This window comes from Theobroma umbraticum, unplaced genomic scaffold, assembly GCF_002168275.2.
Source record: "Theobroma umbraticum cultivar Fairchild unplaced genomic scaffold, ASM216827v3 scaffold_4.1, whole genome shotgun sequence".
NCBI lineage: Eukaryota > Viridiplantae > Streptophyta > Magnoliopsida > Malvales > Malvaceae > Theobroma > Theobroma umbraticum.
Window position 1 is genome coordinate 1,087,762 of NW_018397258.1, and position 22,184 is coordinate 1,109,945.

Genomic DNA, 22,184 nt, shown 5'->3' on the forward strand with positions numbered 1-22,184 from the left:
ATAAATAATTTAATATCACCTTGTTAACTCATGAATAAAAAAATTAATGATCTAAATTCAAAATAATTCTAAAGTCCAGACATTGATTTATCGTCCTAAAATTCAAGTTGATTTATAAAAGAAAAAAAATCAAGCTGAGTAGTCCAATTTTGACTTTTTATTGAAACAACCCAAAGTACCATGAATAAATACAGTGTATGATTTGATTTGTTGATGGCTGGCTTTGTAATGGAAACGACGTCGTTAGTTTCCGAGCCGTCAATTATGACCAAACAGACGGCTGGTTCGTTCTTTCCGAGCCAAGCAGCCTTAGTGTACTACGGACAAACATCAGCCGTCCGATTTTTAAATCTGACGGTTGTGATGTCAAGTTTAGAACCCTTGAGGACGCGTGCCATCACCACCAATTAGCAGGTGACACCGACTCTACTAGATTCACGACACACTTTTGCTATTAACCGTTTCAAGGAAATTCTACTTCGTCGGTTAAATTGAAGTGCGAGTGAAATTAGTAAAATAAATTTTGCTTTTAAATAGGGGATCCTCGCGATCCAGTAAAACCCCTCTTGCGATTTGTGAGGAGAAACTTGAGGGAACGAATCGCGCTCTCTCTCAAGCTTTCTTCTCTCCTTGAAGCTTTTAACTTTCCTTGAAATCTATCGCTTTTTTTCTTCTCCCTGCAAACCCTAACCGGTGAGTATCTTAATTTTGGGATTTGTGGTATAACTGGATCTTTTATGTTTCTGCTTTTCTATGATTTATAATCTTAAGGTTGTGTAGAATTAGAACGAAATTTGTTTAAAGTTGATTGCTTTTCAATCTGTTTGGGGTTAGGGTTTTTGTTTTTATTGGTCAATTGGGTTGTTTCTCATTTGAGGTTCGATTTCTTGAACTGTTTTAAGTGGTGAATTTATTCGTTTCTATTACTTGAAACAGATAACTGACGTGATTTAATCATGTTTGGGCGTGTTCCAAAGAAGAGCGATAACACCAAATATTATGAAGTACTTGGGGTTTCAAAAACTGCAAGTCAAGATGAATTGAAGAAGGCTTATAGGAAGGCTGCTATCAAGAACCATCCTGATAAAGGTGGAGATCCGGAGAAGGTAATGATAAACTATACTGTGCTGTAATTGTAGTTAAAACTGTGCTGTAATGGTAAGATATCTTCAATATCCGGTTTGATATATTTTTGGATATTTTATTAAAGGTGGAGATCCAGTTAAAACTGTGCTGTAATTGTAAGATATCGTTTGACTTATTTTTGGATATTTTCTTATATGGAGAGTGTTTGTTAAAACGGTGTGCAATTTGCAGTAGAAATTCTCATGCAAATTAGAAGACACTAACACTATCTTCTTATTCTGCTTCTCAGTTTAAGGAATTGGCTCAAGCTTATGAAGTTCTTAGCGATCCTGAAAAGAGAGAAATATATGACCAATATGGTGAAGATGCTCTTAAAGAGGGAATGGGAGGAGGTGGTTCTTCTCATAACCCATTTGACATATTTGAATCATTTTTTGGCGGTGGAGCCTTTGGTGGTAAGAGATTATTTTGTTATCCATTTTTGTACTTCCTCTTTTGAAGTTCTGTAGCAATTTTAATAACATGTCTTTTCAACATTTAGGTGGTGGTAGCTCAAGAGGAAGAAGGCAAAAGCGAGGTGAAGATGTTGTGCATAGTCTAAAAGTTTCTTTGGAAGACTTGTACAATGGGACAACAAAGAAACTCTCTCTTTCCAGGAATGCTCTATGCAGCAAATGTAAAGGGTATGTCTTCCTTCGGGGTCTCTTTGAGTTTGGATATATGGTGCTTTGAGCCTAATTTTTTCTTTTGAGTATTTACTCAATAGCTTGTTGTCTATGAGTTTATCTTGCAAGTTGTTCATCTTCCCTCCCTCCTTGTTCTCCTATATCCTAGTCTGTGAAGAACCTTGTGTGATGACCTTTTGCTCACCTGCATTTTGAAAATTTTCAGGAAAGGTTCAAAGAGTGGAGCCTCTTCTAGATGTTATGGTTGTCAGGGTTCAGGAATGAAAATTACAACACGTCAGATTGGACTGGGGATGATCCAACAGATGCAGCATGTCTGTCCTGAATGCCGAGGCTCAGGTATTTGAATTTAACCTGCTTTGTCTTGGGCTGGGTACAAAGTCCATGTACAGATATCTGAAAACGGATTTCATCTCCTTTCTTGCAGGTGAAGTGATCAGTGAGAGAGATAGATGCCCACAGTGCAAAGGAAACAAGGTTACTCAGGAAAAGAAGGTGCTTGAAGTACATATTGAGAAAGGAATGCAAAATGGCCAGAAAATTACATTTGAAGGACAAGCTGATGAAGCTGTAAGTTAAATACTTTTTCTCTTGTATGTGACATTTTTTTAATATTTCAAGCTTGACCAAGTTCTTTTCATCATTTGCAGCCGGATACAGTTACTGGAGACATTGTTTTTCTTTTGCAACTGAAGAAACACCCAAAATTTGAACGGAAATTCGATGACCTCTATGTTGAACACAACCTCAGTTTGACAGAGGCTCTGTGTGGGTATCAGTTTGCCCTAACTCACCTTGATGGCAGGCAGCTTCTAATTAAATCAAACCCTGGGGAGGTCATTAAGCCTGGTAATTTTCTTTGCATATTTACTTATTAAGCTACTTTTCCAAGTTAACATCCAATCACTCATCTCCTCTCCCCTGCTTGAAAATGCAGGTCAATACAAGGCTATCAATGATGAGGGTATGCCCCATCATCAAAGACCTTTCATGAAGGGCAGGCTATTCATCCATTTCAATGTTGATTTCCCAGAATCTGGTGTTTTTTCACCTGAGCAATGCCGCACATTAGAGACTATATTGCCCATGAGGACTAGTAAACACTTGACAGACATGGAGGTTGATGACTGTGAAGAGACTACTTTGCATGATGTCAACATTGAGGAGGAAATGAGGCGGAAGGAACAACAGCAGCATAGGCACCATGAAGCTTATGATGAAGATGACGATGAGCCATCAATGCCAAGAGTGCAGTGTGCCCAACAATAAGAAATATTAGTGTTCAATGTTTTTCCCTAGTAGCGGAGTTATCGTTTGTGGGTGTGTATGTGGGTGTGTCTGCGTATTCAATTAGCCAGTTGTCCTCTATTTTGATTTTTGATACTTACTCAGTTTCAGCATTTTGTGTTATTTTATCACGTAGTTTGTTCACAACTTTCAACAATTAATTTGCGTTCAGATGCTATATTTGAGAATAGTATAAGTTTAGTAGATTCATTTTGGTTTGTAGGAATGTTACAGCCGATGGTTCAACGTCGGTGAGAGTATTCATACCTGAAAGATGCTACCTAATTCCTCGACTCCCTCACGAGTGATCAATCCACAGATTTCTGAAAGTATTAATCATTGAGATGACCATTGATAGCTCAGTCTTGGTTTAAATGCAGCAGGTTCTCGATTATGAGAAGTGCTCAATCATGAAATAAGGGTTCGGCCGTTTCTCTTCTATTTGATTTTTTGTTTTTCTTATTGAACCCTTCGAAAACTAATCTATGTTCGGATGCAATATTTGATATTATGTAAGTCTTGGATACATTTGGTTGATTTGAATGCTTTGCTTCAAATAATTCAACATCAGTTGGATAATTCATACCTGAAATCGAGTTTGGGTGAGACAATGTTCAATGTATTGCGAGCAACGAAGATAGAGCATGGGGAATGAAAACCTTTTCTTTAGGTTAATATATTGAACTTCGTAAATCCATCAAAACCAGCTTCCTGAACTTAGCAAAGGTGACTCTTGGTAGCTCTAACCATACTAGCATAAACATATGCTTCAGCAACTCAGCAAAGGTAACTCTAGGTAGCTCTAACTATACTGCCATAAGCGTATGCTTCAGCTCGATGGCAACTAGGAGTGAGCAAGCGTGCAATCGACCGGAACGTCACAACCGGCTCAGTTTTTTGATGCTGATTGTTGTGTCACTTTTAGTTGTATAATTTCTAATTTTTATGGATTTGTAGTGTGTACAATTTATTAATTTATGTTGTACTTCTCACATTTAGATTAATTGCATTGGATAAATTACTAAATAGCATTTCATATTATACACAATTTATGAAAATCTTTTTTCCTTATCTTTTTTATTTTATTTAATATTTTCGTTAATCAATTTAATATATGATATTTATTACTTTTTTAAAAAACATAAATTATTGATTTTGCATTCTTGTAAATATATAATATGGTGCTTTTTTTATTAAAAAAATTATATAGTGTTTAATTATATAATTAAAAAAATCATATGAATGGAATTACTTATTTAAACAACAAAGGTTTGATTTCAAATATAAAAATAAATTTTATATAAATTTAAGCCTAAACCCAATAGAAATTTTTTCATGATTTTATTATATTTGAGCCATTTAAGCTCAAGCCCAATGCAACTTTCAACCAACTGAAATCGAAATTGATTTTAACAATAATAAAAGCTCAAGCCCAATGCAACTTTCAACCAACTGAAATCGCAACCAATAATAAAAAACACGCTAGAAGGAGGGTTCGAACCTCCGACCTTATGGTTAACAGCCATACGCTCTAACCAACTGAGCTATTCCAGCTCGCTAATATTAAAGCCATAATATGTCTTAATGCGAATAACATAAATTATTAGATTGTAAAGGTCCAACTGTGCATCATGTCATGTGATACTATGATACTTCTGTGAATAACAATTCTATGTTGCTAGCCCCTGTACACCTGCTTATATGATTATGTAATAACAAAGATTGAAAAGCTAAGGGAAACTATTATGTCTTTTTAGTTTAGTTTTAGGTTTCTTGGTTTATTTTTTCTTTTTTTAGAGATAGGGGAAAATATGTATGGACGAAGTTATTTTTATAGACTACAAAATTAAAAAATGTAAATTAAATGTCCGCTTATATACCTACCATGGTAAGAAATGACTATTTAATCATTTTTCTATGGTAAAAGGGATTGAGATTTTACTCTAAACCACACTTCGATGATTAAAAATTAATTTCCTGTTAAGAGAATATTAAAACAAAGTTACTATGACCAATTAAATACTGCCCTTAATTATAACAAGCCACTTATCATTAAGTAAATGTATAAAATATCTACAATCTGTCTTCATAAAAAAAGTTTGGTCAAAAGACTGTGGATATCATATTAGCTTTTATTTGTTCATGCATTTCGAAAAGTAAATTCTGAAACATGTGATTAATTCTATATTGAGTGGAATTCCCTTTTTGAAGAACAACTAACTTTAAGTCATGCTGATTATGACCAATTATTCACAATTTTTTAACAATAACAATTCCCATGCTTTTCACTTGGAAGATTAAAGGAAATATTTCTTTTTTTTTTCTTTCAAGTCTTATATTTCTATGATAAAGTGATAATTCAGAATATATTTAAAAGTTCTTTTTTTAAATGAGTTCCATACATAAGGCGTTTCTAACAATAGTCTCCTTATAATTTTAATTATTTTTTGTCAAAAGAATTAAAATTTGGATAAAATTACCCTTAATGAAACCGACAGATTTGTTTAACTCTGCGCCTCAACCCGACACCTATTAACGGGTCAAGTATGTTTAGGCCTGCACCTCAAACCGACTTATATTTTTTGAACTTTCCTCGTCAGACCATTCATTGCTGGAGTATTCTTTATCAGAAAAAAAAATATTTAAGTATTTTGAACGTTTTGGAGTAATTTTAATACACAAAAAAAACTTTTGAGCATTTTTAAGTATTTTGGAATGATTTTTGATATATGAAGAAAAACTTTTAAACTTTTTGAACATTATTTGTCAAGTAGACATATTCATTAATTATGTTGTTAAATGGAATATAGTGTATCGTTTGAAGTTATTGATCTTGTTAAATAGAATTAAGTAGTTTTGTGGTTTTTAGGCATTACCTGACTAGTTTTTAGATATGACTGACTTTGGGTATTGCGTGACTAGTTTTTAAGTATTGTGTGACTAAATTTTAAGTATTATATGACTAACTTTGGGTGACTAGTTTTTAAATATTACGTGACTGGTTGATATGGTATTATGTGACTAGTTGATAGGCATTGCATGATTTGTTAGTAAGGCATTGCTTAACTAGTTAATAAGGCATTACGTGACTAGTTAGTAAAACATTATGTGACTTAGACATTGCTTAAAAATTAGTCATGTAATACCTAAAAACCAATAATGCAATATCTGAAACCAATCCAGTGATGCCTAAAAATCAGTCATGTAGTAATTAAGTTTGGCAATACTTAAAAACTAGTTTTGCAATACTTAAAAACTAATCTAATCAATTTCAACTCTTTAACTTTGAAGTTCTAAAACACTTTTTTTTTTGTTAAGCCATGAAATTGTGCATTTCATAAAAAATTAGTTACAAAACTCCATAACCCTCCAAAATAAAATAAAATATATCCCTATCGAAAGGGCCTTGGTCACTCCTCTTATACAAAAACAAAATATACTCTCTTTTCAAAAATCAAAATCCCTGGTAAACATATATAACAATCATCCCAATCCCAGATACAACAAAATCATAAACTACCATAAAACCCATCAAACATGTTTTAGTTGTTCTTTCTCCTTTAAGCTTATCATCTTAACTAATCAGATTCAACTCATCAACACAGGCATCTCCATTGTAGTACACATTTCGAAGTAAGTCATCACCAGAAACATCCAGTTACCACATTCATCATACTGCTTGCAATCACCATAGAAGATCAAAATCACTGTTTATCTCCGTTGAGAACCTCAAGATCCACCATCCAAAAAAATAAAACAAAATAAGAAAGAGCTTGATGTTATCTCTACTCTTTGGATGGCGAGATAGACAATATTTGACCAGAGAGGAAAATTGAGATTTAATTTTAAAATTTTTATCCGGATGGCGAGATAGAGAAAATAAAAACTATTTTAATTTGTCTGGGTATTATTGTTAAGTCATGGTAAAAATTAGCTAAAAATAATTAAAATTATAAAAATATCATTTTTTAATTGAGTTTATAAAAAAGGTTATTTCTCATAATTTTCTCTATATTTAATATATATTTGACTCGTGTTAAGTATTTTTAGAATTGAGTGATCGAGAGCAACAAAAGCATCGTCGAAACAAGAAAGAAAAAATGTTGAGTCAAGCGTTTCAAAGAAAGTAAACAGGTTATTTCAACTTAATATCAAATAGATAAAGAGATTTTAAGAAGTTTATAAACGTTGACGTTACATTTCTTGTCAAGTTAATTTTTTAAAGAAAAGAATAATGACCTTGAAAGAATCTCATTTTCTGTAACTGATTATATGTATCCGGAGACTAGAAGTTCGCTTTGGTCATCTTTGTTCACATTAAATTTTATTAAATTTTTGTCAGTCTCCTTAATTATGAAAGGTTGAACTGCCCCAGGGCCAGATGCAAGAGTTATTTGATAATGAATTTAATTAAGTGGGAAAGGAGTTAGACTATCTTTTCTGATGACAAGAACGAATGCTGTATCAAATAATTTAATGTACCAATTTTGCAGAAGAAAAAGTAGGAGCTTCTTATGAAGATTGAGGCAGAAGATTCATATAGAGGAAAATTATTTATTTTAAAGAAGGGGAGCAAGTTGCTGTAGATAATCTCATCCATGTCAATCCAGAGTGTTAGAAGCTTGATGGCTTAACTTCCATCTAATCCCATTTAATTACAACTAACGATGAAGAGAAAACTTCCTGTGAAATATCCCATTATTCGCAAATCCCAATTAGCATGCATTCTCTTAATTTGGTTCTTAAATTGATTAGACTCCGATTGGGTTAATGGCAATTATGCTGATCAATTTGGGTGGTTTGGATTAGACAATGTAGGGCAGGGACTTGTCTCATCATTACTGTGCCATAACTTGTCCTTTTATTTGAACATAATGGATCATGATTCACGATTTAATCCACTTTTTTGTACCAAAATATCACTATGTTCATATAGCCTTTGGATCTCCATGAGAATTAAAACACTACGAAATAATTATTCTGCGGAATTTTTTTTGAATAGATTATGATGGGCTTTTGTTGAATTTTAAATTAAATCAATTTTTAAAATTTTCCAACATGATCTCGATGGAACTATCGTGGTCGATAATCAAATGAAAAAGAATATTAACGATAAATTTGTAATTAAATATTTTATGCAGTCCCCACTGTCACTATCCAACATATAACTCAATTTATTTATGAACTTTTTTCTAGTCAAATATGCAATTCCCAATCATGGAAAGTGTGATAGTTAAAAGGAAATAGAGTGTAAAATATTGAGCCAGGCGGCAACTATCTGGAGGGATGGATTATGGGGATGGCGTCAAATGTTAGCTGTTAATGTGAACCTTTTTAAAGAAAATACAGATGATCTCTGGACTGAATTATTGCCCGTACCCTTCCCAATGGTAGTTCCAAGAAGGATCTACTGATCAGTTTGGGACAAGGTTAAGCCTGGTTTTTTCATCCTTGGTGCAATGAGACAAGGAAAAAACCTCGCTCACATATCAGAATCTTGGCAAGGAAAACATGATAGTGTTGCACGAGTGACTGATGATGAAGTTAGCCCGATGGGGTAAGGCTCTGGACCATTAAAGAAACAATCATCAACTATGGAAAGTACCCAAAAATTTGTAAAGTCATTTCATGGGTGGTCTACGTGCACTAGTTCCGGAGCTATTAGGATTTTCATTATTGCATTCCAGACCTGTTGCGTATGATAAGGTGGGGCATATGCTCCATTAAGACAAGGGTTCCCTACAAAGCTTACTCTGTTGTTTTGTTTCTCTTGTCGTTTTGGCAGGCGCGGTGTATGATCAATTCAGACAAAGCAAATGCCATGATAGAAAAGAAAGTATTGTAGTATCGTAAGAGTGATAAGTTTGGGTTGAAAACAGTGACGGAGATATAGTATTTCGCGTTTGAAGGGTGAGGAGTTAAAAATAATATTTATGAAATATTTATAATAGAAGTTTAATGTTTGATAAAAATATAAAGCAATTTAAATGAAAAAAAATTCATATGAAAATTATATAAATAAATTTTGAAAATTATTTAAAAGAATCAATTTTAATAATTTAGTTAAAAGAATTAACTAGTATAATCATCAATAATTTAATAATGATAATAATCTCAATTTCTAAATAAATTTAATAATAAATAATAACAAATATCTCAATGGGAAGTAATATCTTAAAAAATTTCAAGGCTATCCATAAACAATTCAATGAGAAAGCAATTCTCTAAAATTAATTGCAAAATTTAAATACAATATCAATAAATAATTCAATAAAAAAGTAATTTCAAATAAAAGACTTAATTGTTCACAAAAATTTAAGTAAAAAAACACAAAAATGTGTAGGAAAGCAATCAGTCAATCTCTAAATAATAAAGATGCTTAATCAAAACCTTATATTGTTGCTTTCAACAAAAAATGGCTAAGACAATAAATCTTAAATCAAAATCACAAATAGAAATTATTAAATAAAAAAAATTTAAACTTGAATATATTAAAAATAAAATAAGTAAATAAACCAAACTTATCAATTATTATGGTATGAAATTTAAATTACTAATTAGAGGTTTTCTAAAAATACTAGCAAGCAAAAAAATAAAAAAATATATATTTACAGTATTTGATAAAAAGAAAAAAAAATGATGGTTGTGAAGTTTTGAAAAAATGGGGTTTGGGAATAATTTTATTACAATAGGTTTTACTTTAGTCTTGTTAAAATTAACTGTTGAAATAATTGTTATGGACATCTCACCTAATAAAAAATTATTATGGAGATAAAATTATAAAATTTTTAAAAAATAAAACTATGTTCAAAAATTTTTAAATTTTTTGTAGAGGATGCAATTATAAGATTTTAAAAATATAAAATTAAATTATAAAAAATGTAAAATTGTTTTTAAGGGGAGGGGTGGGGGTGCTACAAGCTAAGTCATAATGGTCTCTTATGTGGGTAGAAGGGTAGAAAATGAAAATGAATGGTGGGGGATTCAACAGTTTGACCAGGAAAGCTTATCCTCCTCCAGCTCTATGGCTCAAGCTGGAAAGTTTTGTTTACTTATCAACTACTCTTGCAATTGTTTACATCAAGCATGCCCTCTTAGATATTGGTACTTTCTTTCTATCTTAACCACTCAAGCAAGCAGTGAATTGAGGGTAGAGAAATGGAAAATGGATGTCCAATGCTTGAAAACCTTGGTCCTGGAAACCCGTTAACATTTCATTTTCGCATATTGATTAACATGTAGAACAAACAAGACAAAACAGGACGACGATCAACATGAAGCATCGCATTCGCAAGACAGTCGAGGACCCTATTCTTAGTGAGAAAAATATGCGCAGAGCCCCAATCATCCTGTCTCTCTCTCTCCCAATACAGGTTGTAATTTTGAAGGGAAGTTAGAAGGAAAAGGAAAAGGAAGTTTATTGCTTAGTTGACCCGTTGGTTAATAGGAAATCTGGAATCAGAGCCACAGAGAGGCTTGCTGGGAGGACCCACTGGCATGTGCCCTCATGTGTCTGGTTGTGATGAATAGTTATCAGAAAAAAGTATATCCCCGTTCTTGCTTTTGTCCTATCCTCCCTTCTAAACCTTCTTCAAATGATGATTAGTGTTAGATTTTAGTAATAATAATCAAATGCGTCACAATGTTTAACTAAGTCTTTTTATTTGTAGATTATATAAGTTAGTAGTAAAAAAGCAAAATGGGAAGTGGTTACTATTTATACATGTGTGCTTGGGTTGCATCAGATGCCCTCTTTCCTTCCTAACATAACCCACATGCTTGCTTTCTACGGCTGCTTGAAAGCAGTTTGACAATCTGTTTATGCTTACAAACATACATATTTTATGCAGATCCTATCACATTAGTAAGATTTCCATTGGCCAATTGATTTAATTAAGCCGTTTCCTAAGCAATCAAGATTTTTCAATGTGTTGTGTTCAATGAACTGAACGGAAGAGAGAACGACCCTCTGAAATAAACAAATGAAATTGATAGATAGTAGGTTTAAGTGTGAAACTAGTGACAAAACTATGGCAGATAGGCCAGGTCAGGGTTAAGAGATGGTTGGGTGGAGATGACATATCAATATGAGCTAACCTAAGGGTCGGGTACTTTGGTCTTTGTTATTGACTAATTGTGGGTAGTGATATTTTCTTAAAGCTACAGGGAAAGGTAGGGGGGAAACAAAAGTAAAAAAGAAAGAAAAAGAAAAAGAAAAGCAACCATGTGAAATTCAAAGGACTTCCGGAGGGCCCTAAGACAACATTCATGTGAAGTACACTGTACATGGTTGCAGCCAACCATTTTCTCAAACAAATAAATGAGTTGAAAGATCGGAAATGTTTCAAGTTTTCCATATGGAGCAGTAGGAAATTGTTTATTACCAATACATTAGGTAGAGAAATTTTCAAGCCTGAATTCACTATAGTAGAAATTGACATGAGAATAGGGCCAAACCCAAAGATGATCTCTCCAACTCCAAGCATACATTTATTCAATGTGCCACAAGGGTAACAAATTAGCTGAACTGTAATTGCTTTATGCCATGGACCCAGGCTTCTTTAATTCTTTTTCTTTATGATTATGCATTTTTTTTAAACCAGAATTCATGAAAGAATCATATAAGCCCCCTACACCAATATGTTATATGCCAATCACTCAAAATTCTTCTATGCCTACAACTAGGACTCTAGCTGTCATGGAAAGAGATATCAACATTGAGAATGATGCTCATCATAACAACTTGCTTAGCTCCTATTCCGTTATCTCTACCACCGTCACCTCCTCCTCTACATCCACTTCCTCTTCCACTTCTTCCTCCTCCACGGCATTCTCGGTTTCGGGTTCCAATAAAAGCAAGAAAACTTCAAAAAACAGTGTAGCTCCGAAAGGGTCAAAGAGAGCTGGAGATTTGGAAAATGATAGTGAAAGCAACAAGAAAAGACACAGGAGTTTTGATGATGATGATGGCAGCAAGCATCCGACGTACCGTGGAGTACGAATTCGAAGCTGGGGCAAATGGGTGTCTGAAATCCGAGAACCAAGGAAGAAATCAAGAATATGGCTTGGAACATACCCTACAGCTGAAATGGCTGCTCGAGCCCATGATGTAGCCGCACTGGCCATCAAAGGCCCGTCGGCTTACCTTAATTTCCCTGAATTGGTGAAGGAACTTCCTCGGCCTGCCAGTACGTCTCCCAAGGACATCCAAGCTGCGGCTTCGCAAGCAGCCGCCGCAACATTTCTCGAGACAAGGCGATGCAACATTGAAGCCGAGGCCGAAGCTGAGGCTGAAGTTGGACCAAGCCAAGAAGAACTTCCTGTTTCACATTTGTCGCAAACTTCAGCCTCAGACAACGTACAAGAATCATCAAGTTCACCCTCTATCGATGACGACGACACCTTGTTTGATCTGCCTGATCTCATGATTGATGCCACGGATCGAAGCGATGGATTTTGCTCTTATTCTTCAACATGGCAAATATGTGCAGTCGATGCTGGGTTCCGGCTTGAGGAGCCATTCTCCTGGGAGTACTACTAGCTAGCTATAGGAAAGAGAGATCAGTTTCAGTACATGGAATCTTCTTCATGGTCAAGAGTTCTAACTTTCAAAATTCTTCATCTATCCACACAATAATCCCACTGCATTCCCTGAGCAGCAGGAAACCCAATCAGGAAAACTCGCTTCTGAATTCGGTGGTTTCTTTTCTACTTTGGTTCAGAGAGTTACAAATTAATGGCAGTGGCAACGTTCTCAGCTTGTCTACAATCTCCACTGTAAAATATGAGCACCAGAGATATATAAACAATAAATAGCGAGTTGCTTCTTTGTTGAGTGTAATTCGTGTTAACCATACTTCACTCCAACTTTTGTTTTTGTATTTTTGCCTCGCAAAAACAAGAAATTGTTCTTTACTTTTTCTTCCTAAAGGTTCACATGAATTTAATTCAGTGCCATTAACTCTAACAAGCTAGCTAGTATCCACCTTGCTATATTTAGATACTTCATTTTAATGGAACTTTAGACTCAATAGACACTAAGGTAATTACCATGGAAAAAAAGAAGAAGAAAGAGATACCCTTCTATATCTAAAGGTTCAGAAAAAAAAAAAAAAAAAGACCCAAAGGATGAAATCCATCATATGGTGAATGATTAATTTCATTGCAAAAGTTCTTTCTCTCGAAGGGCTGGGTGATCTGCAGTGCCCAAAATTGATGGTGATGGAGGAATAGTTCTGCTTTTGCCCAACAGCACTTTTCCTACCATCATTTGGCAAAAGGAAGACTAACAGAGATTCCCAAAGCTGTGTGGACAACACATGTACGAGAACCCGAACAAGGTGACAGCATAATCTAACTACAGTTATTTCCCAAGTTCAAAAAAGAAAATTATCCTTCATTTTTTGCCAAACCCTGTTATGTGGCAAAATACAGGGGCCCCTGCCCCCAATAAATTTGGTTCAAAGGCCATTGTTTCTTAGTGCCAAGTGACATCACCATCATTATCTACTCATTTTGCTATTCCCCATCATAAATTTAGCCACACTTCTCGTAGCCATTGGCCAGAGATTTCAGAAAGAGACAATATATATGGTAATGCAATTTCCATATATATTAAGAGACCCACAAGTACCTAATCATTTGAGTTAAATTTTTGTCTTAAGGAGGAATTATTGGGGAACTTGGTTTTGGGTTCCATTATCTGTACTAACCCTCAAAGAATGCAACGAAGGAAAAGACAAGGATAAGATGTTAACCATCTTGGAATCTTACGACTATCGAGGGGGAGAATTATTAGCTTGCTAATAATGTCGCATTTTTCTTAAGTAGCCCAAAGACCCTAATTTAATCATTTGAAAGGGACACTGGAAACGTTTCACACTCCTAAAACCAAAAACAAATGTAGGTAAGTTTCTTGTTTAACTACATTAATATAGAAAAGTTTCATCCCTAATATTGTCAGAAAGATTCTCCTATCACACCAATTTTTTCTTTTTAATGGCATATGTGCATGTTGTGAGAGTTTGGACATTATGTTATAATGGTTTCTCTGATTGTCAGTCAGATCTTAGAAAAGGGTAATGTTAACATCTTTTCAATGGTAAAAAAACCTTTTGAAGGTGACAAAATAAAAGGTTTCACACATAATCTCTAATTTCATTAAAGATAGTTCGATTTCTAAATAAACTTTTAAAATATTCAAATTACGAATTTTGTAAAATGTAAGTTGAGAAACAAACTCGAAGTAAAGAAAGAACTCTTATTTACATTATTAGAATCGAAATTAAAAAAAAATCTAGAAAAATGAATGCTCAATATAATAATTAGGCATGACTAAAGAAAGGTTGAAGATATATATACAAAACAAAATATTGTCCATTAAACGACAGTCTTGCACATCTTATACTATATTACTAAAGAAAATGTCACAAGTTTGAATTTCTCTTCCTAACTTATTATAAAATTAACTTTCCAAAAAAAGAAAAAACTTATTGTAAACCATAAAAAAAAATTGGTTGGGACATCAATTTGGTAGCTCAGGCTAGCTCTCTATTTTGCAATATCTTATGATCTTTAGGCCTAGAAAGCGAAATGACTAGTATAAATTCTTGTAGGAGAGATGTCATGTAGGAGAAAGAAAAAAACATTCTCATCTTTGAGATCTTTCAAGGTTGATGAAGGCAAGCAATATTTTTCAATTATTATGATATCGAATAAGATATCAATGTTGCATGAAATATAATTAGATTGTTTTATTGACTAAATGATTGATTCATGATCTTTATCGTCTTAAATCACAAATATCTTGTACTAGTATTCTTCTTCTTTGGACCGTATAGGTTGGCACCATCATAGTATATAGTTAGTAACATGTTATGTCACCAAGAAATCTAGGTGATTCACTTTAAGTCGGGATCTGCCATGGCAGTTTGTCGTGAAAATGATAAGAATGAAACATGGAACATGAAGGGAAAATGACAGGAAGAATCTAATGATAAGAGAGTTATGGATTTGATCTAACAAATATGAATAATTAATTATAATGATTAGGGTCTAATTGAGATGGTAAACTTAGGTCGGGGGTACAAACTATAAATGGGATACAAGTGGAAGAAAAAGGCAAAGAATCCAATCTGATTTTCTTCCAAGTTGGAAAGGATAGTGCATCAAATTCTTTTTCCATAAAATCAATGAGATACTTGCATGCTTTTGATGTAATGTTCCCTTTTTCCTAGCATATATAAATATATATAAGAGAGAGAGAGAGAAGCTTTGGATATCATATTAACTAATTAAAGATTAATGCTGACTAGCACGAGGATTTTTTTAGCTCTTGTTTATGGAATTCATCATGGAAACTCACATGCATGCCCAATGAAGCTCGATTTAGCATACGGTCATTTTGGTCTCTGATTTTTCTTGCAGAACTTTATATCAACCAACGTTCAAGATCTTGGCACCCTTTTGATAAATAAGCATGAATATATTATATTCATGCTAAATGGGATTACGTATAATGTACCATCACCTCATTTCTATGTTAGACTATTTTCTTTATTAAACCAAGCATTATATTAAAAATCATAAACGATATATAAATTCGACTACCCTTTTGATAAATAAGCATGAATATATTATATTCATGCTAAATGGGATTACGTATAATGTACCATCACCTCATTTCTATGTTAGACTATTTTCTTTATTAAACCAAGCATTATATTAAAAATCATAAACGATATATAAATTCGACTAATTATATTACACTAATAACAATATCAAAATTTCCATACCAAAAAAAAAATAGTCATGCTACACCGTATGACCGATATTAACTTCCTAACAAATCTATATATCATTTGTATTTTCAAGATCATATATAGTAATATTTGATAGATTAAGTTATGGTTTTATATGAATTTATATGTATAATATCGTATTGAGTTTATAGTAGGGTCATCCGTAATTAAAATTTATGTAACATATTGTCAACTAATATACAGGAAAGGCATCGTTTAAAAAGAAGTGAACAAATTTTCTTTCTTTTCCTACTTTTTTATTTATACTTCTTGGGCAATTTTTTGAGTGAAAAGTGATATATAGTACAACTTTTAGCAAATGGATGGAACAGAACAAATCTTTCCTACTCATGAGGCATTCACACACCATGGAGACTCGTAAGCTACTAACATGCATTTGCTGCTCCAAAGTAACAGATGCGATACGTGTTTGTGTCCGTGTGTATAACGTTTAAGAGAGAAAAGAGAAAGCATGTGCATGAACTGAAATGACAGAGTGGAATAACAAGATTGACATGGATGGGCCAGAAACTCAGTTTCTTTCTTTGCATCCAAAGTGAAAAGAAACAAACATAACATTTTTTTTCTTTCATAAAGGCTGTTCATCTCATGCTGCATGCAGAAAGATGTGTCAAGGGGCTACCCTTTTACGAGGCTACTGGGGATCCTCTTTTCATTTTGTTTGTTCTTTTGCAGAAAGCAAACAAGAGACTTACAAGAATCCAATGTGTTTTTCTTAGTGTAATGCATATGGTAGAAGCATTTTGTCTAGGTGAGATGAGAGTAAACGAAACGTGCAAATTCTGCTTAAAACAAGTAGTATCAGAAAGTAAAGCCAAATATAGACCTGATAGTCCTATAAATCAACCAATTGGGTCAACTCAAATCACAGTTTCGATGGGGTTTCCAAGGGTCCGGAGAGGCATGATTCTGCCGAGTCGGACCGTTTGGACGCAAACATTTGGTGGATGCTTGGGTCTACAAGAAAATACTGTTGCTTCCTTTTGGGAGACACGTACTCAAATATTTTGACTTTCTCCAGTATTTCTCTCGGATGAGGAATGGAGACATATACAACAATTTTCGTCAGGCTTTTAAAAACCCACCAACTCATCGACATTATTAGAAAATCGTTGAGCAAATTTTCTCCAAAACATTTATTGAGGCTTTCTCATGTCTAATTAATGCAAACTCCCAACAGATTCCGGGTGAGGCAAAGGCTGACTCAACTTTCAAGCCTGGCTCTCACAAAACCTTCGCCGGAAAGACAGTAGAGGAGACGCCCAACATAACAAGAGACTATGATCATTGGTAAGGAGATGTCGATCAGCACCATGAAAACCAGCCGAAATTGATTCTCAGCAACTGAAAATTTCTGGGGTGTAGCCTTGGGAATCTCCCATTCATCGTGATCTTACTTAGTTAGCCAACCATATCCAAAGTTACTGTCATATGTACTATGCAGCTATTGATTAGGACTTGAAAGGAAATTGTATTGTGTATTAATTCAGTGGCCATTGGACCGGAAGTTAATGTCATTGCTAAACAAATGTACTAACTATAATTATATTTCTGTTTCTTTCTTACAAGAGAACATAGCGATATTTAATACCCGTTGTTCTCAGTACGGGCAATGCACTATGTACTAACCCTATCTCTCTGTACTGCTCTTCATACACACGCAAGAAAAATTTGGACCATCAAAAAGAAGAAAAGAAACAAAAGGACCATGCACCGACAAAGCCAGTGCCTTTTACGGAAGAGAGCCTTGGGGTTCAGCTTGCACGTATCAAAACTATATACCACCATTTTGTGTTTAACTACTTCTCTTCTTTTTATTTTCTTTTTTACTATCTATCCTTAAGCCTTTTGAGTTCCATGCCCTATGAATTAATCCATCAAATAAAAAATTAAAACAAGGCTGCAATACATAGATATACCATGATTCGCTTATACGTATGGAGGACATATTACCTAAATTATATGTATATTTATAAGTGATGGATGCTAACATAATTCTTTTCGTAAGTAGATAATTAGTTACATGAAAATCATATGAAAACCATAATTATCATGATATTGATCAAAATCTAAAGATGATCATATAATTCCGTCTTGATTCATGAATTCAATTCTTCATAATAAATAGAGAAACAATTTTATTTGATGTTTATATGAGCAACAATAATTTATTAATTTTATTTATAAATTGATAGTACTAATAATTCATGTTAAAATAATTATATAAAATATTTAACTACAGTTATTATAAAATATTATATTATCTAATTAGATTATAAATAATATTTAGTTAGAGTTATGTTTACGATACTATTAATTAGTTAAAGTTAAATTGTGGATTAAATTAATATTTTGGTACTAATTATTAATAATATAAAATTTGGGGTTTGTGACAAAGTGGTCGGGATCCTCCAGCCTACACTTGCGACCAAAAAATCAAATCAGAGCGGTCCGTGCGTGGACTTGAACGTGGGGCAATCGCGGCGAGCTCAAGAATTAGGGAGAAGTCGTATGCCACATTGTATCCTTTTTTCCACCGCAGACGCGCAACACAAGGCAACTCATCCAAGAACCATTTTTTCTTCTCTCTCTACCTCGTCCGTACGGATCTCTAGGGTATCAATCTTCGTCTTCGATTGAATCGCTTAGGGTTTTCTCTTCTCTGATCCGATTTTTTCAATTGAATTAGAAAAAATATTTCGAAAAAAGATGGTGCTTTCTCAGAGGATTCACGAAGCATTCAAAGGAACAGTGGAGAGAATCACAGGGCATCGAACCGTCTCTGCTTTTAAAGAGAAAGGAGTTTTGAGCGTCTCCGAGTTCATCCTCGCTGGCGATAATCTCGTCTCCAAATGCCCTACCTGGTCTTGGTATTGTCTTTTCCATGCTTTAATTTTAAAAAAAAAAATTGTAACTTTGTTTTGGTAGTTCAATAATTATATGAATCAATTTTAATTTTTATACTTTATATTGATATTTATGTGTTAATTTATTGTAAAAATTTTGATTTTGGCTGCTTAATTCGAAGTATAATAATTAAGTAAGTGGATTCTTATTGAACGTTAGGGAATCAGGGGAGCCAAGCAAGAGGAAGTCCTATTTACCGCCTGAAAAGCAATACTTGATTACTAGAAATGGTAAACTCACCACCATATTACTAGAATTTCGTTTCTTGTTGTCTCATTTGTTTTTCCTTGAATTGCATATCATGATTAGTAGTAAGATTATTTGTTGATTTTGTGGTCAGTGCCTTGTCTAAGGAGGGCCGCATCGGTGGAAGAAGAATATGAAGCTGCTGGAGGAGAGGTTCTTCTTGATAATGAAGACAATGATGGTTGGTTGGCAACTCATGGGAAACCTAAAGGTATCTTATTCCTGCTGAGATAGTATTGATTTTGAATTTAAGTTGAAAATTCGGACACTATACAACTTTCTCTTTTTGACAGATAGAAGTGATGTGGAGGAAAACTTGCCCTCAATGGAGACTTTAGAAATCAGGCACAATGAGACTGTAAGATCAATACCTTCTTATTTTGGTGGTGAAGATGAAGAAGATATACCCGATATGGCTGATTTTGAAGAAGCTGACAATGTTATTGAGACTGATGCTGTAAGTTTTAAGAATCTCATTTGATATTAGAAATTCAAATACTAGCTGGTTCTCATTGCATTATTATTATTATTATTAATATTTTCATTTTGTAGCCAATTTGTGGATATTGGCCTTCTATAAGAGTGAATGCTTATCAACTCACTTCCTGTCCTACCTCAAGACAGCATCATCTAGGTTAAATTTAGGGGGATAAAAAAGAGAAGAAAGGAAATATTGTGATAAGGTGCTCAGATTTAGGATCATTTTTGTTTCATTGCTTAGCAAACCTCTCCTGATGCATATGGATTCTAATTTCTACTGAACACTTGCATGGTTGAAATATTATTGTACTGATTTGATGTGTCTGATCAATGCAGGCAACTCTACAGTCAACGTACCTTGTTGCTCAAGAGCCTGATGATGACAATATTTTAAGGACCCGAACTTATGATGTCAGCATCACGTAAGACAATTCTGGTGCCTGCGAATGTGATTATCTGTTTTCATTCTAGAACATGTCCACTTGAGCATTTCTTAAGTTGATTTCAAGCCTACAATTTATGATGGCTCAAACGTGCCTAACATTATCTTATTTGCAGGTATGACAAATACTATCAAACTCCTCGTGTGTGGCTTACTGGGTATGACGAGGTAGGTGTCAGAGACTAGGGGCATTTTCTTGTACTGGTTTTTATCTTATATTTATTTATGCAAAAAATGGAACTAACCAATTTTGCTTTGAATCACTATCATTCTCTGCATTTGGTCATAGTCGAGGATGCTTTTACAACCAGAGCTAGTGCTGGAGGATGTTAGTCAGGACCATGCACATAAAACGGTTTGTAGTACTTACCAATTCATAGTTTTCTATTTTGTTCATTTTTAATGGGCAGGAATAAGGATTTCGGTTTCCCAATGTGATTTTTTTATCTGCAATTGCTCCGAAATGAGCCATTTCGTGGTTTTGAACCGAGTGTTGTCAAAATTCCACAAGTTGAGCACTGCAACATAAGAGGTGCTTTACTTAATATATGTGGCAACTAACCTGTTGCATGATGTTTCTATGCTGATTATCTCGATGCAGGTTACTATTGAGGACCATCCCCACTTACCTGGGAAGCATGCATCTGTACATCCATGCAGACATGGGGCTGTGATGAAAAAGATCATTGATGTGCTGATGTCACGTGGAGTAGAACCTGAAGTTGATAAGTAGAACTTTTGCTCCCTCATTTTACTACTAAATAGTTGTGAATTGACCCTTTTAGTTATTGAGGAAACATGTGTTCAAGTGTGATGACTCTTTGGTGCAATTGTCCTTTATAATGACTGTCATTGTGTTCTTACCTTCATAAAACTGCTGTATGCATGTTCTTTTTGAGTCCATGATTGCAACTAATTTAATTGTTACAGTGAACCATTTGCTCGTTATAGTTTTTTACCATGGTGTGACCCTTTTGCTCATAAATTTCTGTTTCCTGCTTAATTATTGCAGATATCTTTTCTTATTCTTGAAATTTGTAGCCTCTGTAATTCCAACGATTGAGTATGACTACACCATGGACTTTGATCTTGGCAGCTCCAGCACTTAATTAAAGGTAACTATCAATAACAGAAGGTTTTCATGGCTTTAGATCCAATTAACTAGTCAATATTATCATATGCAGTCTGCGTTGAGTTCTGATGGTTAGCAACACCTTCATTTTCTTTTGGTTTGGGTCTATGAACCACATGAAACCTGCTCTATAAGTGTATTATTCAAGAAAGAAAGTATAATCCATGACCACACACTTTTGGTTCTGCATGGTCAAATTCTTGAAACTCTGTTGCGTTTATCATAACCCAAAATAGTATCTTTATAAAGTATCTTCATGCTTCTACTATTTACGTTCTCTGTTATGATACTTGACTGAATTCCAGCTATAGATTGACAATTTGGAAAGCTGCCTCATAATCCGGTATACCTATATGATGAAGCTTCTGCTTGTAATGTTTCCGATGCTTCCTAGTGTACCCAGCGCTTGACTACCACCCTCCCATGCGTGCACTGCTTGGCCGAATTACAGATAATTCTGAAGCAATTGCTGTTGCTTCCTATGTTTGTTCATAAGTCACAACCTACTCTGGGACTCAGGATTGGCACACTTGTAAATACCACCTGTGTTATAAGACTGTATTCTGGAACTTTTTCAATATTGTTGGTTGGAATGTTGTCGGTGCCACAAATATTATTTGGTATAGTAAGTTGATTGGATGTGGCAAAATTTAATTTGGAATTGTGAATTAGTAAGTACGAAGTACTACTAAATGTTTAATGCCAGATAAACAAATACTTAAATGTTCGAGTTTGAACCATTTACATTCGTGCAGATACTCATGCTTACAATATTACCAAGAAGAGCAAGTCTCAGATTTTTCAATCGACAGGGACCAAACTGGCACACTGAAATTGGTAACGTTCGGGACCATAACGTATTTTACCCCACGACATGATCTTATAGAACATCAAACAACCACCTTCATTGTTAGTCCATACACCATCGCATCATCCAATCAAACAATTTGAGTCATTGCCAAGCCACGCCAAAACCCATTTAATTTCCAAGAAAAAGGATCATGATGCGACTACAGAGGTTCTCTTTCTCCAAAATGAATACAAGAACAATGAAAATATAAAATATTTTTGTTTCAACAAGAAACTGTCATATCCTA

General features: G+C 34.2%; 3 protein-coding genes and 1 non-coding gene across 4 annotated transcripts; 3 read left to right on the forward strand and 1 right to left on the reverse strand.

Annotated features, from left to right (window-relative positions):
* Positions 1–533: 533 nt before the first annotated feature.
* LOC110414306 (dnaJ protein homolog) lies at positions 534–3,269 on the forward strand. Its single transcript, XM_021425422.1, has 8 exons — positions 534–693; positions 937–1,106; positions 1,376–1,541; positions 1,628–1,769; positions 1,978–2,111; positions 2,200–2,342; positions 2,423–2,621; positions 2,710–3,269. Exons 2-8 carry the CDS (start codon positions 957–959, stop codon positions 3,039–3,041), a joined length of 1,266 nt encoding a protein of 421 aa, XP_021281097.1. The 5' UTR covers positions 534–693; positions 937–956; the 3' UTR covers positions 3,042–3,269.
* Positions 3,270–4,539: 1,270 nt separating this feature from the next.
* On the reverse strand, positions 4,540–4,613 carry TRNAN-GUU (transfer RNA asparagine (anticodon GUU)). The gene has a single exon. It is a non-coding gene; the product is annotated as a tRNA-Asn (tRNA).
* Positions 4,614–11,675: 7,062 nt separating this feature from the next.
* LOC110413716 (Integrase-type DNA-binding superfamily protein) lies at positions 11,676–12,974 on the forward strand. The gene has a single exon (XM_021424645.2). The coding sequence runs from the start codon at positions 11,707–11,709 to the stop codon at positions 12,598–12,600; it is 894 nt and encodes a 297-aa protein (XP_021280320.2). The 5' UTR covers positions 11,676–11,706; the 3' UTR covers positions 12,601–12,974.
* A 5,314-nt stretch (positions 12,975–18,288) lies between these two features.
* ATG3 (autophagy 3 (APG3)) lies at positions 18,289–21,748 on the forward strand. Its single transcript, XM_021423940.2, has 11 exons — positions 18,289–18,496; positions 18,570–18,750; positions 18,947–19,017; positions 19,128–19,244; positions 19,327–19,490; positions 19,850–19,935; positions 20,072–20,123; positions 20,245–20,310; positions 20,557–20,684; positions 20,968–21,070; positions 21,393–21,748. The coding sequence occupies exons 2-10, from the start codon at positions 18,590–18,592 to the stop codon at positions 21,062–21,064; spliced, it is 942 nt and encodes a 313-aa protein (XP_021279615.1). The 5' UTR covers positions 18,289–18,496; positions 18,570–18,589; the 3' UTR covers positions 21,065–21,070; positions 21,393–21,748.
* Positions 21,749–22,184: the final 436 nt, after the last annotated feature.

Excerpts from the sequence above, each read along its gene's own strand:
- LOC110414306 (XM_021425422.1), top strand. The coding sequence starts at position 957 with ATGTTTGGGCGTGTTCCAAAGAAGAGCGATAACACCAAATATTATGAA. Across the intron at positions 1,107-1,375 it reads AAGGTGGAGATCCGGAGAAG|TTTAAGGAATTGGCTCAAGC; the intron begins GTAATGATAAAC and ends TCTGCTTCTCAG. Across the intron at positions 2,343-2,422 it reads AAGGACAAGCTGATGAAGCT|CCGGATACAGTTACTGGAGA; the intron begins GTAAGTTAAATA and ends CATCATTTGCAG.
- ATG3 (XM_021423940.2), top strand. The coding sequence starts at position 18,590 with ATGGTGCTTTCTCAGAGGATTCACGAAGCATTCAAAGGAACAGTGGAG. Across the intron at positions 18,751-18,946 it reads AAATGCCCTACCTGGTCTTG|GGAATCAGGGGAGCCAAGCA; the intron begins GTATTGTCTTTT and ends ATTGAACGTTAG. Across the intron at positions 19,018-19,127 it reads ATACTTGATTACTAGAAATG|TGCCTTGTCTAAGGAGGGCC; the intron begins GTAAACTCACCA and ends TTTTGTGGTCAG.
- LOC110413716 (XM_021424645.2), top strand. The coding sequence starts at position 11,707 with ATGCCAATCACTCAAAATTCTTCTATGCCTACAACTAGGACTCTAGCT.